The 16,213-nt window shown below is 32.8% G+C and overlaps 1 protein-coding gene and 1 non-coding gene across 6 annotated transcripts; both read right to left on the bottom strand.

Moving 5' to 3' along the window:
• Positions 1-5,543: 5,543 nt before the first annotated feature.
• Positions 5,544-14,792, bottom strand: LOC142615017 (putative cyclin-B3-1). 5 transcript variants are annotated; one of them, XM_075787669.1, is made up of 25 exons: positions 14,692-14,792; positions 14,398-14,454; positions 14,251-14,308; positions 14,095-14,158; positions 13,631-13,682; positions 13,456-13,501; positions 13,271-13,364; positions 12,612-12,644; positions 12,275-12,332; positions 11,135-11,180; positions 10,970-11,027; positions 10,770-10,802; positions 10,625-10,679; positions 10,385-10,433; positions 10,005-10,092; positions 9,173-9,221; positions 8,599-8,943; positions 8,392-8,514; positions 7,503-7,592; positions 7,199-7,360; positions 7,029-7,088; positions 6,587-6,685; positions 6,265-6,443; positions 5,982-6,187; positions 5,544-5,891 (listed from the first exon to the last, which is right to left on the bottom strand). In XM_075787669.1, the coding sequence occupies exons 2-24, from the start codon at positions 14,410-14,412 to the stop codon at positions 6,052-6,054; spliced, it is 1,992 nt and encodes a 663-aa protein (XP_075643784.1). In that variant the 5' UTR covers positions 14,413-14,454; positions 14,692-14,792; the 3' UTR covers positions 5,544-5,891; positions 5,982-6,051. The 5 variants fall into 5 exon arrangements, with proteins under 5 accessions (XP_075643784.1, XP_075643782.1, XP_075643786.1 ...); XM_075787667.1 differs by having other exon boundaries at positions 11,135-11,192; positions 14,692-14,791; XM_075787668.1 differs by having other exon boundaries at positions 5,765-5,883; positions 11,135-11,192.
• A 205-nt stretch (positions 14,793-14,997) lies between these two features.
• Positions 14,998-15,071, bottom strand: TRNAI-AAU (transfer RNA isoleucine (anticodon AAU)). Its single transcript has one exon. It is a non-coding gene; the product is annotated as a tRNA-Ile (tRNA).
• Positions 15,072-16,213: the final 1,142 nt, after the last annotated feature.

Genomic DNA, 16,213 nt, shown 5'->3' with positions numbered 1-16,213 from the left:
GTGAGACTCAAACTATAAATCTCTTATTCAATAATAGGAGGCTTTGTCAATTAAGTGACAAGAAAGTTTACCAATCGAGTTAGCTTGGAACCCACTAGTATAATTATGGTTTTGATATTATTTGAATTCTCATTAAAAAATAAAAATATAATATATATAATTATATAAATAAAAATAAAAAAGAGCTTTTGAATCGTACAAATCAGACTTATTAAAATAAGAACTTGCAAGCCATTTTAGTGAAAACTCGTCGTTTTAGGCCCAAAAGGGTCGGCATGTAGTCCACTAGGCCGGTTCTTTTTCTTTGTAGAATCCAGTTAGTGGGCCGGCTAGTGATTCAATGGGCCAAACTTGGGTCGAGGATGGCACAGCAAAACCAAACTATTTGCCATCAAAACGACAAGCTGTTTAGTTAGTTAAATGTCAGGTTCCTTAAGATGAAGTTGTTTAGACTTAAGCTGCATTGTTTTATAATTTTAATATACTCAGATTAATATTTTAAGGTATTGCTTTTAATATTATTTTTATTCTATTGTTCAAGTAAAAACAGAATCTCTCTTTCATTTATTGATCTATGATGAGAGAACATTTCACTGATGGCAAGAAATCTAATTCTCCAAGAGACACGTAAATTATGACATGCCCTACCCCACTTCGTTAATTCAAAACTTACGAGTCTCGTAAATTTTGAGTTTGACAATCTTGAGTTTGACAACCAATAAAATTGTTCCAACATTTAATCTAGGAGGCTATGAGCCCTACTCTACTGGTATAAATAAGCTGTTAGGGAAAGAGTGTTTGTCAAGTAGCTAGAAAACCAGCAAAACCCTAAGAGTTCAATCATCCCTTTATGGAAAAAAATTTGCAATCTCTTCCTCCTCCTCAGAAGGGGTTTGTAGCTTTTATTGATTTTTATTGATTATTTTTTAATAACTTTGTGATATTAATGGATACCATTTTTCCTCTCGTGTACCAAGGTAGAGATTTATGTTTGGATCAAAGTTCTTACAGCTAGAGTTCTCTTTGGAACAACTGTTCTCTTTTTCTATAGAGCTTGGAAGAATAGGCATAGAGCAAACAACAATGTTGCACATCCCAATGCATGTAACACCCTAGGGCTGGGATGTCAACTGGCCTAATTAGGCCATTGGAAATTTCCTAGCTTCATCATGTTGACAACTTTTGGTTTGATTGATTCTTTTGAGGCCACAAAGTTTAAAATTAGATTCCATTATTAAAATGAAGTCTAAATAGCTTGTTCAAATGTCCATTTCATATCCTTCTTTAAAAAAAAAGTCCATTTCATAATATTAAAAACAGGTATTCCGTAAACATTTTAAAAGCTACACGCATTGTTTACACAAACTTGGTCTCAATCAAATCTAGTCCACTAAAAGTACTTTTTTATTGAAGGAACACTTTCCGAAAAATGCAGTCTAAATTTTGCAATATATGATAGTTATTGCTGCCTTACCATTTTGCTAATACGTGTTGTGAATTTGGGTGTGAAAATGCTAGCACGTGTTGTGAATTTGGGTGTGAAAATAGTTGTATCCTTAGTGGGACTTGTATTCTAATCCACCTCCCAAATCTGACCAATACTTGATATGTAAACTGCTTAATAAAAAATCAACACCAATTTTAGCATGAACACTGGGCAGCATCAGCTGGCAAATCAAGGAGCTTCCAAGAAATAATTTGGAGAATGTCCAAGATTAACTTTGGGAACAAAAATGCTTTTTAAGATGTGCAGAAGTGATAAAAAGCCGTATGTCATGCAAAAGATTCAAATAGAACTGAAAATATTACCTGCATTTTTTCCAGCATCATTAGGTTTTGATGATCTAATTACAGAGAGAAGCTATCCACACAAGTCAAATCAAAGAGGAAGCCTATCTAAAGGTTTTATTGCTGCAGCAACACTGAGATCAGGCCTCATGTACTTCTCATATGAGACTCTCAACTGTCCTTTTCCAGCAGCTTTATGGAATCCTAAGATCATCTTTGCGTAATCTCTGCAGCAATCAAATAAACATATTTGAGATTCTAAGGAAAGTGAAAAGTAAAAAAGGTACTGAATCTTGAAAAGTACCTGAGTTGGGACTCTTCATAGCATTCTTGTTTGCAAAGCAGAGGGGTCCAAGCTGGGGACAGGTGCAGGGTGCATTTTGCAACATAGAGAGATGATGTACATAGTAACGAGGGCTTAAACGTTAGAGCTTCATATACAACTAAGCAGAGTTTGATGAGGTAGAATGTCAGGTGTTCAAGCTGGGAGAAATTTCCACAAGGAGATACAAACAATCAGCAAATTTAGAATTGCAAGCATATCTAGTCCAGACACCAGACTAAACACACATTCTTTATTTTCTAACTAACAACGAGTAGATCAGACTTTTGAAAGCTACTAAATAGTAAATACCTTTGAGTCTGACTGAGCAGCCTTAAGAAATTAACCTTAAAATAAAAACACAAGGAGTAACCATATTAAGACAAAACTTCAATTGCTTAAGAATAAGCCATTTCCTGGAGAGCAAAGCCAATGTGTATTTGTTAGAATCAAGCATTATTTGTTAGAGTAGCCACAACCTGTATCTCTTCTTATTCTTTCAAGTAATACCATTAGTTTTTAATCAAATCTCCCATGTTTAGTTATTTCTTTAAGTACTATAATGAATATTATATTTTGAATCTCAATTAACTATATATATTGAAAAACAATTTAAAACTTAACAACAAAGAAAAACAAGTTCCAAATATTTTCTACTTTTATATTTTACACATCTATAACTCAAATTTATCGAGCACTGTTAAAATTAAAGGTGCAAAAGGAAGAAACTAAAAAGAACTTATTCTAACATTACTCTTTAATTTATTTAGTAAAAGATGTACAATTTAGTTTTGTTATGTTAAAATTGAGAAGCATGTGAATGTTGTATAAGAAATAGAAGTGTCGTACGAGTATAGCATAATGAGCTTACTACCAGTATAGCATAAATGAGCTTATGCAATTTTAACTCCATCATCGACAAATTTAAGGGCATACATAATATTCCACCATATTTTGGTTGAAGTAGCTTTATGCGTCCTAGAGGCATTCGTTGCAAGCAGTAACGGAGCCAGGATCTAACTTGAGTGGGGGCAAAATTTACATTTGACATCACATTTACACGTGCAGTTTTAACTCCATCATCGACAAATTTAAGGGCAGACATAATATTCCACCATATTTTGGTTGAAGTAGCTTTATGCATCCTAGAGGCATTCGTTGCAAGCAGTAGCAGAGCCAGGATCTGACTTGAGGGGGAGCAAAATTTACGTTTGACATCACATTTACACATGTGCAATTTTAACTCCATCATCGACAATTTAAGGGCAAACATAATATTCCACCATATTTTGGTTGAAGTAGCTTTATGCATCCTAGAGGCATTCGTTGCAAGCAGTAGTGAAGCCAGGATCTAACTTTGGGGGGAGGCAAAAATTACATTTGACATCACATTTACACATGTGCAAGCAAACACACACACACACATATATAGTATTTGAGATCAATTTGCAAAATAACAATTCATTCGTGTGTATATTAAGCAAGGTTTGAATGCAAAAAAAATTCGAAATAAAATAACATATTCATTATATTATTTATCTATTAGGGGTTTATTTACACCAAAAATCATTTTGAAATTGTAATTATAAAAAATGTTATATTATGAGGGTTTTGGTATAAAAAACCATCTTATTATTTAACTATTTATTTCTATAATTTTAAATGCATTTATTGTATTATATAATATAATAGAAGAAATATTAATAAATTTGGGGGGGGGGGGGGGAGAGTTTATAACAAAATTTCCCTACAATATCACCACTTTCAAAGTAGAGCCTACTATAGGATGGTACAGAATTCAACACTAAAAGGATCTAGAAAGCCATTGATTCCCAGCCATGAAGGCATGCCAGTTAAAAGGGGTAGTATGGTGGTTCATGATTGAGCAATGGTCACATAAAAGTGATAAAACTAAGAGAAAGTCGGCAGTAAATGAAGCTTGTACAACTACAGTTTGGCTCATGTCTGATGGCATAATTTGGGACGTTCTAAAAAGTGAAAGATAAAACCATGTATGTTTTGAACACACACCCCCTGCACAATTATCATTATATTACATGACTAGTCAAGAATTTACTGATACTAAAATTAGAGCACATGCGAATTTGTAATATAATAAGTTAGTTAAATTCTAACATGATACGGCAACATTAGCAAGTTTTGAAAAATTATAACATGATATGGAAGATAGGATACCGTTACGACACAGGTACAACACCCCAAATAAAGTGTCTGTGCAACCTAGATCATTATTTTACATGAATAGCTAAGAAGTTACTAATACTAAAATTAGAGCACATGTATGCATTCATCTCAATTGAATGAGACTGCTCCACTTCCAACCCTTCTGCCATTTCCAAGCTGAAGCTGAAGTGCTATTGAAATTGATATATAATCACGGTAAATACCATTTATACCCCTCTTTATTACAGTTTTTAAGTTTTATACGAAATTTTGTATTCTATAATTTTTTACAAGAAATAAAAGAAAGAATAAAATGAAAAACTTGAAAAGTATTTTTTTATATCTATAATATAAAATAAAATGGATAATTTGCTTTAGGTTTTGTTTGGTTTGTGTTAGTATTAAGTGGAACTTGATATTAACAATTTAACATGTCAATTATGCTCACAAAGTTTAAGTAAGGAGTACCGTTCATTAAACTTTCGGCGAAGGGGAGTGTCATTGCACTAATAATTTAGGTAAAAATATTTTATTGAAAATAAAATATTTCATTGGTAAAATTGAGATTCAAGGGCATTAACTTAATTTATGTAATTTATTATTCGTTTTTTTTGTTATAAAATTTTGAGACATTTTAATAAATAACTAAATCAATAAATAAACTAATTTAAGAGCACTTTTTTCTTCTTCTTTTTTCTTTTTCCTTATTTTTTGAAAATCTAAGGGCACTTGAAGACTAGTTTTGCTCTCAATAGTTTAAATGACAAGTCTCAAACCTATTACTTCTCAACCGTTATTTTTTATTAGTATTTTATCCTGTAGGCTATACATTGGGGTTTCTTGGCAAAAATAACATTATTTTATTAACAATTAATAAAGATATTGTTGTAAACAAATTATTTGGGAGAATAACCTATTCACAAAATCATGTTTTAAAAACAAAATTTTACAAATATATATATTTGTTTAGTCAAAAGTTGATGGGACTTAACATACAATTGAAAATACAATTTTATTATTATCACATTTTGCACTAAAATTGCATTTTGAACACAATCCCTTTAAATGCTACTGTCACAATATTTTTACAACAAATCTTAAGTGTAAAGTTGGTACTGGCTATTACGAGTAGGAAAAAAATAATTGAAGATAATAATCAAATTAGAAAAAACCTATCACATGATTTTTTATAAAAATGTTGTGTACGTAAAGCTTTTAAAAGGAATTCGTTAAAAAAAAATGGCAGTACTAAAAGGAACTGAAATGCATAACGTATCATTGATTAGCAATGGTGATAATGCTAGAGTACAACATGTAAAGTTACAAGTAACTTGGCTAGAGCACAAGACACAAACTTACAACTAGTATCTTGATATGTGAACTGTAATGAAAATCAACACCAATTTTACTATGAACACAAAATAGAAATATCAACCACAATACATGGGCAGCAGCAGCTGGCAAATCAAGGCGCTTCCAAGAAATAATTTGGAGAATGTCCAAGATTAACAACCAGCGGAGGTCTATTTCCACAATTTTGTAAAATCGCTATGAGATAATACTTCAAGAATGAAATTAAGTAGATCTTCCTGCATAACTTTGAGAACAAAAACGCTTTTTGAGATGTGCGGAAGTGATAAAAAGCGGTATGTCATGCAAAAGATTCAAATTGAGCTGAAAATCTCACCTGCATATTTTCCAGTATCATTAGGTTTTGCTGATCTAATTACAGAGAGAAGCTATCCACACAAGTCAAATCAAAGAGGAAGCCTATCTAAAGGTTTTATTGCTGCAACACCACTGAGATCAGGCCTCATGTACTTCTCATATGAGACTCTCAACTGTCCTTTTCCAGCAGCTTTATGGGATCTTATGATCATCTGTGCGCAATCCCTGCAGCAATCAAATAAACATAATTGAGATTCTAAGGAGAGTCAAAAGTGAAGAAGGTGCAAAATCTTAAAAAATACCTCAGTTGGGACTCTTCATAGCGTGCATGTTTGCAAAGCAGAGGGGTCCAAGCTGGAGTCATGTGCAGGGTACACCTTGCAACATAGAGAGCTGATGCACATAGCAATGAGGGCTTAAACTTAAGAGATTCATGTTCAACTAAGCAGAGCTCGATGAGGTAGAATGCCAGGTGTTCAAGCTGTGAGCAATTTCCACAAGGAGTTACAAACAATCAGTAAACAAACTGAGGATTGCAATCATATCTAGTCCACAGATTAAACAAAATCTGAGCATTTACTAACTACAATTAGTAGAGGGGACTTTTAAATGCTTCTAAAATACCTTTGAGTCTGCCTGAGCAGCCTTAAGAAACCTTAACATGAACACATAAGGAGTAGCCACATTAAGACGAAACTTCAATTGCTTAAGAATGAGCCTCTCCTGAAGAGCAGAGTCAAGGTGTTTAGTTAGAGTCAATAAAAAGTGCAACTATAAATGGCTTTTTGACAAATCATCCGCATCAATGGTTTGTATACAAAAAGTAAAAAATCAGCAAAGTAACCAGCAACGTCTTATATATATTCCCAGAAAAGCAGGATCATTTGGACATATGAACTCTGTAAACACGAGGCCAATCATTTTGTGCAGATTTTTAAGCAAAAAACGATCTCCCAGCAGGAAAGAAAGCCAAAAGGCAAGTTCATCCTCATTGTATACTCCACAATCTAAAGAAAAGAGGAAAAAGAACTTGTAAAAGAATCCTCATGAGTGGACATTAGCATACCATTGCAAGCATTTGATCTCTTGTGTACGACTCGGCTGAGATGCTGATTAAATCCTTGACCTGTATTGAAAGGAGCACGCAAATCAGGTAAGCATGTAAATTGGAAAAAACTTATGACATTAAAACAAGTTGTGATGAGAAGCATGTGAGTTGTACTCATTAATACTTACCCTTGGATGCCAAAAGTCTTCATATTTTGATGCTAGCAAGAGTGCAGTAAGACCAACCAACTGTATTTCATTCTTCTTTACTGAAGCTTGTGAGAGATATCTGTCTAACAATGTCACCATGAGATATAGAGTCTCTTGCATCAAATCAAATTTGAAGTGTACCTGTAACAAGAGTGATAAAATTTTCAGTGAAGAATTGGGCAAATCATCAGAATGCATTGATAACCACTATGGGAAAAGCAAAAAGAGAGAGCAAAAAGAAAAAAACATGTAATCAGAATGCTTTGGAAGAAAAGATATGTACCTCAATTAACCAATTGATCAATATGCCCCGCATATGAGCTGTGATGTCTGTCTGAATTGACATGTAATTTTCCATTGATGGATTCTGTGCCTACAGTCAAGCCAATTTAGCATATAGGCAGATCATCAAGCTGAACCAGTTTGGACAGTAGTGCTAGAATGCCAAACTCAGACAATAACATAGGGCTAAGAATTTCAGGTCCCATATGTCTTGACAGAAAATACAACTTATCAATCATTAACTAAACATAAACAAAGTGAATAATGTCATGTCAGTCAAATACATTACTCCTGTTTGAGACAACCATGAAAATGTAAAGCTTCCCTTGATAAGATCTAGCAAAAGAAACTGTTTGAAAAGTCATACTCGTTTTCCATTTGTTTATTTAAGTTTATAATAAAAAGGATTATTTAGAAAATTGGTAGACCTTTTAATTTTAGAGAAAATGTATTAAAAGCTGTCTCCTGAAATAGTTGGAATTTCTAAGGTGGACAAAACAAAATGCAACAGAGGTAGTACAAGTTACCATCTGTTTTCTTCATAACTTTAAAAATATGAGTGATAAATCAAGTAATCTCTTATCAGACTGTCTTGTCATAAGATACAGATAATTAAAAACTAAAACTGAGAATATATGCCACCGGCTACTTCAAAAAAACATAATGGATTTGCTGTAGATACCCATAGATCCCTGGTAGATTGGGATCCCATTCCTTTGATTTCATTCCTCTTTCTACTTTATCAGTTCCCAAGGTATTGCATTACAACACTTGAGAAATATAATGTAAAAAGTTTGTTAACCATACTATCCTGACCAGAATAAATAAAAATAAAATAATTTAAATTGGTAGAAGAACGAAGCAATAGATAGGAAGACATTATACATCACCTCTGCAACCCAATAGTACTGATAGATCTCATCAACATATTCAGCAACTTCTAGTTGATTGCAATTGTCATCAATACTTGGTAGCTTTTCCAGCTTCATAACTTCACCACATCCCTCCAGTAACTGCAAGATAAGACCAATTGTAATTGAAATTCGCAAAAAAAGGGTAAATACATTACATTAAAATATAATATAGTAGGCCTCAACCTTTGATCCTGCCATCAATAAAGATGTATAAGATCTCCTCCGTTTCGATTTCTTGGGAATGACGTCCGATACAGTACTTGGGTTGCCATTGCCATCAGATGGAAGCTGTCCTTGAGTAGATTCATGTGGAACCACAACTGCAGCACCAGCAGATGGAAGCTGTCCTTGAGTAGCTTCATATGGAACCACAACTGCAGCATTCTCAGAAATTGAAGATGTCACTGCTTCCTCCTTGTTCTTAGAGGAATTTGCAGCCACAGATGTTGACTTGTTAATATTTAATAAGTTCTTGGATTTTAAAGTCCTTTGCGCAAGGGTAGCCTGGAGTGTGGTCTTCACAGTTGGCTGTATCATTACTAATATTAGAAGGGAATCAAATTGCTGATACTAATAAAACATATTGACACATCTAGTAAAGATAAACTGATTGATTTTGATATTATTGGTTTTTAAGAAACAAAAGTTGGATTCTCTGGTAATTATTGATAAAGTAAATGTAAGCCCAATATCAAAACAACATGGTGCATCATTCAAATTTATAAAAATTAAACGATGTAAAAAAAATGTCACATACCCTCACAGATTTTCTTGTCAATGCGTGAGCCTCTACATTAGTTTTGCCCCTGGCATCATACATGCAAATTAAATTAGTATGTAGAAATCTCAACCTTATCCAGTTAACCATCCTTGGAAACTGAAAAAGAAAAGGTGATATTAAATATATTTGCTTACAATTGCAAGTACAAAGTAGTAAAATGAGATTATTAAAGCTGAAAAGGCATGTAAAGTTTGTGTGTTCCTGTTTCTGAGAAAGGAAAAAGAAAAACAGAATCCAAACTCTACATAACAGCCTGACATTTCCTTTTCTCTAAAAATTTGGAAAGACACAAATTGCTTAAAGTCAAGTGTGGCATCTACAAGAAAAAGAAAAAAAAAAAAAAAGATTTTGAGCACACGTCCATCAGTTTAGGCAAAGAAACAGAACAGTAGTCATATAGGTGAAATATTCACGGTGTAAAAATGCTCTATGTATATATTAACGTTATGCAGAATAGTTTTAGCTAAAGAGTATGACTGGGAAATCCAAAGTCAAGCTAGAATCACATTTTCTGCTTGTGTAAGGTCAAAGCAGTAGATTTTTTTTTTTTTTGATCAATAAATTTTTATGATCTAAAACATATAATTGCAGTAGATTTAAATGCTTTAATTAGCAGTATTAACATATAAATACACTCCCATGCCACGTGCAAGCCTTACAGACTAGAACACTGAGGGCAAGTATACCGCCATTTCATTTATGCAGAAGCAGAATTGAATGAACAACTAGCAAGATTATTGGAAAGATTTTCAAGTACATCTAAACAGGCTGTGAGATAAAAATGCTTGTATGTATCATTGTTACTCACATTATTAGGAAGCCATCACTCATTCGATTCTGCCAAAGATGGCTCCTATTGTTTATCCGGGATGCTACTTTCTTGCCAGCTTTAGGAACTGAACACAGCAATAAAATTATTAACAACAAAAAAAGAAAAAAGAAAAATCAATGCGGATTTTGTTGAGCATAAATGCATAAAATGATAACAGCTGGCCCATTTATGAACAATTTTCTAAAATTTAACATTGTAATTAATTTAAGAAAAGATATACATATGATGCACAGTAGACTGCATCATGTCTACAGGTTCTGGCCAACTAAAGGATTAACTAAAGCCAACAACACATTCTGATCAGTCTGGCTCTTTGCCATTGCACGTAAAGAACTAGGCAAATCACCATAGCTAACCTGGATATCCACTTCTTTCTTTGCCCTTGCCAGAACTTTCAGCATTTTCCTGCAAGTGAAATAGATTCAATATAAAAAAGAAAAGGAAAAAATATTTAGCAACAAGAACCTAGAACTGGAGAAAGAAACAAATCATTAGGAAAAGCAGAAGAAAACTCTGCAATCCAGATCTTTATTTAAAATAGGAAAAGAAAAGAGAGAGAGAGAGAGGAGGAGGAGGAGGAGGAGAATCACAACCACCTTTTGGATATTTGTCTGTGCCTGGGTCACCCTCTTTAGCACCGGTAAAGACTTCCTTCAAGCAGAGAGTGACAAGAAAAATTGTGTCAACAGCAAATACAAGATTTATTCATGTCACATAGAACATAGAATATTTGAAGGATACCTATTTGATATAAGAGAAGTTCTTACAGTCCTCCTGATAAATAAAAGAAAGTGTCATGAAGAGAATGTCCACAAATATAAGTTCTAAAAGACATGAGCCACATACAAGTTTAAAAACACTCATCAGCAAAGAGCCTCCAAATGAGGGCGCTTATTCTAACAATATAAAGGGGGGAAAAGAAAAACCAGGGTTACAAATACCTGTCGTTGGTAACAACAGAATCATGGCTTTGACGCATGGTCTTGTTCCTGAAAGAATCTGAAGAGCCCTTCTAATGTTTAAAACTTAATATTTTTTAAACCAAGTAACTACCTATTGTAATACAAATCATAGAAATAACAATGGTAAAAAGGATAAAAAATCACCTCTCTTGGAAGTGTGTACATCACCAACACCTTGACTTACATTTTCCTGCATTTTGCCCTTAATTAGAACAAAAAAAAAATCAGCATCTCTTGCAGGAAAAAAATAAAAGAATTCAAAAAAAAAATAATGCGAAGGGAGGAGAGATTTGCACTAGTGACCTCTGCTTTATAAGGCATGGTCACTAGTTGATTGTGCTATCCCTTCTGATTATTTACTAATATATACTAAGAAATGCTTATAACCAAGGCAGAAAAAGGAGTTTTTTGTAAACTTAGAAACATCATTCTTATATAAGTCAATAAGTTGTGTTAGAAACAGAAAAACAACTGACTTTACCAAGCTATCATATTGACTTTAATTTCATGGGCATCCTTACAAATAATAGATTTTGGAAACTAAGTCCAAACCCATTACCTGGAAATTCCAAAGATTAAGAGAAATCATTCTTTTACTTTGCCCTTCCCAATTATGATATGCATTTTCTTTATTGCAAGAGATTCTTCCTACCCTCTTGTTTCAAGATCGTCACTTCTCATTATTTAATATGTGTGTGTGTGTGTGTGTGTGTGAGCGCCCGTGCGCGCTTCTAGTAATAGAAGAATTAACTAAAAATCAGAATATGATCCGATGTGAGTTTCATATATCAATTACCTTCTCTAAGGTTATCATTTCAAGATACTTGCAATTTTTAAGAAGGGGACTTGATGCAGTTTTAAAACCATTTTTTCACCATTTAGAAATGAAGCAGTAATTAAGCAAGTTTTTTAATCGGATACTTTGTTCATCATTTTTTAATAGTACATTACACATGCACCAATGGGCTTTGAACCCGCACCCTCATACTCGGCCATTCTTGTGTGAAGCAGAAGTTCTGTTTGAGCTAGAGTTCATTGGCCTATTCCATTCTTCATTCATTGAAATGGTATACAAGCAACAAATCTTGATACTTTTTAGCAACATTTATTAAGTACAAATACCATTAGAATAAATGAGTCAGCACAATCGATTAGAATGTTTTATACCTTTCTAATAAATATATTATAAAAAGAGACAAAAAAAGCAGAAGATCAATGCAATGAAACTGTAAAGGAAGCTAAGAATCAGTACAAAATTATTTCAATCGGTTTTGGTTTCTATACCGTAAAGGATTTCCTTGATGACACATTTATAGTCCTTCCACCTGGACCCATGGAAACCCTAGAAAGAAACAAAACAAATATTGTACTTGATCAAAAAAATTTACTAGCATGGAGAAACTAAAAAGAAAAAACAAAAAAATAAAAGATGAAAGAAGATCCAGAAAGACCCATGAAAACATACTAAAGAATAGTACTAATATTTTCTTTTACTAAACCATTTTCATAATCATGACTGCTATGATATAAAAATCCTGAACTACAAAACACATCATTTTGACATGCATGTAGATGAAAAAGAATGATTACAAGCCTGCTAATCAAGGTTTAGAGTACATACCGTTGCAAAGATGTTCTTTCACTTTTACTTTTCCTGCAATGCAATAGATCATGTAGCTTTAGAACCTATAATAGCATTCTGTTCCAATTTTTTTTTTTTTTTTTTCATAAGAAAGGGTAGTATCAGAAATTATTTCAAGGGGCAGGAAGCAGCAATGGGAAATTCTTTCCCCCCAACAACCCCTCTTCTCCAAACAAAGTTTCCCTCCAAATTAGTTTGGAGAGACCTACAAACTCATTATATATATTTATATTGAGTGTGAATTTTGAAAATCTAACCGATGAATTTCATGTTCCTTATGATCTTAACATGCATATCAAATTTCGTTCAAATCGGATATTATTTACTATTTGATCAATTAACTTATTTTTTATATACAACTTTATATTACAAAAACTTAAAATTATAACATTTATTTGATGACATAGCAATTGATCTTTGATTTTCTTGAAATTTGTAAGCATTAAGGAAGTAATAAAAACATGCGATCTAACGGTTAAATTTTCAAAATTCACACTCAATATAAATATATATGACGAGTTTGTAGGGTTTCTCTCCATACTAGTTTGGAGAGAAACTTTGTTCCTCTCCTCCCACAAAAAGGAAAGAACAATAATAGTAAATTAGGAGGTAATTTTTCAAAATGAAAAGATACTCACGTAAGCTTGAGGCCGACCGGAACTGCCTTCCTTGAAGAGTTTCCCTGGGCATTGCTGACATCAGCAAGTGCTTTCCTTCTGACATTTGTACTTGCTGAAAAAACCAGCCTAAAACTGTTAAAGATAGTTCTCAAAGTATAACTTGAGCTCTGTTAACAAAATTTACTCTACTTAAGGAGCCTTACCAGAGCTAACTAGTTTGCCTTTGTTCTTCTCCATATTATTCACACCCTTTCAGATAACAAACAAGAATGAATGTAAAATTCCATACTCATAAAAGCATCAACATTTTCCATATTCTCTATACACTGCTACTAAGAACAACCAAAACTACCAAGGAAAGGACTGAAGAAGTATTACCCGCACACTAGTCAGATTAGCCCTTTTACTAGCAATTACAGATTTCCCTTCGCTGTAAAAACAACAAGAGTAGATAAATAAAAACAGAAGTAAAGAAAACACAAGCTCCCCTTACCCCCATGTTGGTCGCCAAGAAAACCAAACTAAGAGTAACTGAGTTTCATGCTACAACAAAACTATTAAAGTTTGAAAAACCAAATTATGTCAGCAACAGCAGCCAATATGCATAGAAATGATAAATCTTACATTGTTACCAACAGGATCCACTAAAACAAAACAAAAGTACTGAACAGCTGCTAGGCTTTCATAGTTTAATTAACCCTCTTGTTTTGTTGAATCGAAACCACAGTGACATAAAACATAAAAATATTAAAAACCCATATCTTTTTTTTTCTCTTTTATCTCCTCTCTTTCCTCAAATTACTAATAATCTAATAACAAATAGCATGCATAACTAAACTTACTTGCCATCAGCATCAACTTTAGCTGGTTCACTTTCCACATAAACCTTCAAATTTCTAACACCCACTACATTCAAAAAAAAAAAGACTTAAAATTAAAATTCAAAGCAACTTAACAAATTGCTATGTTGACACAAGAGAATGTAATGAAAAATGTACCACTTTTGGAAGCGCGACTATCATCGCCAACACGGTTCAAACCGGCAGCGAATTTTCCCTAACATTGTCAAGAAAACAAGTCTTGTAAAAAAAAAAAACGTGAATGAACGAATCAAGAATCTGATTACGGGGTTTAGTGTGCCGTACCTTCGCAGTCACCATTGCGATTCTCCTTTTCTTTGATTCCTTCAAAATTCTCTAAACCTGATCGAAAAATTTTGGAGTGAAATTTGCAGCAACAAAAAAATTAATGAAATACATAAAAATAAAAATTCGCTAAAACCTAAATTACTTTAAAAGTTCATAATTCGCTAAAATGAAAAAAAAGATTCATGAAATTAGGGTTTGTAAGAAAAAAAAATAAAAAAAATTAGGCAAAAAATGTAAATCTATACATGATTGTTATCGCAAACCCTAGTAATTAGGGTTTTTGGATTGTACCTAAAAAGCTTGAGGAGATCTGATATTTTCTTCAGCCACTGAGAGAGAGAGAGACCGTTGCGTTTGAACTTGAAGTGAAATTTTAGAGAGCGCTTTGTTTGTTTTTTGAAAAGAGTGTGATTTTACGTTAATATCCCTGTCCTTGTTGGGGAATTATTTGAAAATAATGTGATTTTGGGGAATTGGATGAAAATAACGTGAATTTACATTAATGCCCCTAATATTGTTCTGGAATTGGAAAAAGTAATGTGATTTTACGTTAATACCCTTGAGCTTGTTGGGAAATTAGGGAAAAAGAAATTTTATTGGCCCATGCAGGTCTCGAACCTGCGACCTTCGCGTTATTAGCACGACGCTCTAACCAGCTGAGCTAATAGGCCAATTGTTGGAATTTGTTTTGTATATTAAGATACTTATATATTCTATTTTGGATTTTAGTGTGCCTAGATATTTTAATACTAAATTTTCCCTTTCAAAATTAAATAATAAGACAAAGTTTTCCTCCAAATTGATTTTCTTCCAAAAAAAAAACCAATAAATCACTCACATTGAACTTTTAATACACCAATAAAAATGGATTTTGGCTATAGTGCTCATCCAAAATTATCATTGTAGTTTAGGCAACATATCTTCTTTGTTGCTTCTCTCTCCTAATCTCTCTCTCTCTCTCTCTCTCTCAAAGCAAAAAAAAAATGACACTCAAATACAGCAACAACCAAAAACTTAGTCCTAAATCATAATTCCTCATTCTTGAATGTACAAAGTTAAAATGAAAATGAAAAAAAAAAACAAAAAACAACAACAACAACAACAAAAGAAAAGATTCATGTAATTAGGGTTTGTACCAACAAAATTAACCATAAAAATTAGGCAAAAAAATATATACATGATTCTTATTCCTAACCCTAGATCTTTTGGTCCTTTCATTCACATTGGAAACACATGGAAATAATTTTTTTTTAAAGTGTCGAGTGAGAAAATACAAAAAATTAGGATTTTCTCAATTGTACCTAAAAAACTTGAGAAAAAACACTCAGATCTCTTCGTTCTAACATTTTCTTTGGCCACTTGAAAGGCCACTGCTCACTTTGCCTTTTGAAAATGTAATTTTACATTAATATTTTTTTTTAAAATACTTTGCCTTCCGCTTGACTTCTGCTCACTTTGCCTATTGGAAAAAAAATGTGATTTTACATTAATATATATTTTTAAAACACTTTGCCTTTGAAAAAAAAAGGGTGATTTTACATTAATGCTCTTACACTTGTTGGCGAATTAAAAAACAAAAGTGATTTTACGTTAATATTTTAAAAAAGTATTATTGGTGAATTAATACCCCTACTCTTAATGGTAAATTAAAAAAATATGATTTTACATTAATATTTTTTTTTAAAGAGAAAAAAAAAAGTACTATTGGCCCGTGCAGGTTTAAGACTTGCAACCTTTGTATTTATTAGCACAACGCTTTAACCAACTGAGCTAATAGGCCATTTGATATCTATAATTTGTATTTTTGTATTAG

This window comes from Castanea sativa, chromosome 11, assembly GCF_040712315.1.
Source record: "Castanea sativa cultivar Marrone di Chiusa Pesio chromosome 11, ASM4071231v1".
NCBI classification, from domain to species: Eukaryota; Viridiplantae; Streptophyta; class Magnoliopsida; order Fagales; family Fagaceae; genus Castanea; species Castanea sativa.
The sequence above is the reverse complement of the archived record's forward strand: the minus strand, read 5'-3'. Positions and strand labels throughout refer to the sequence as shown.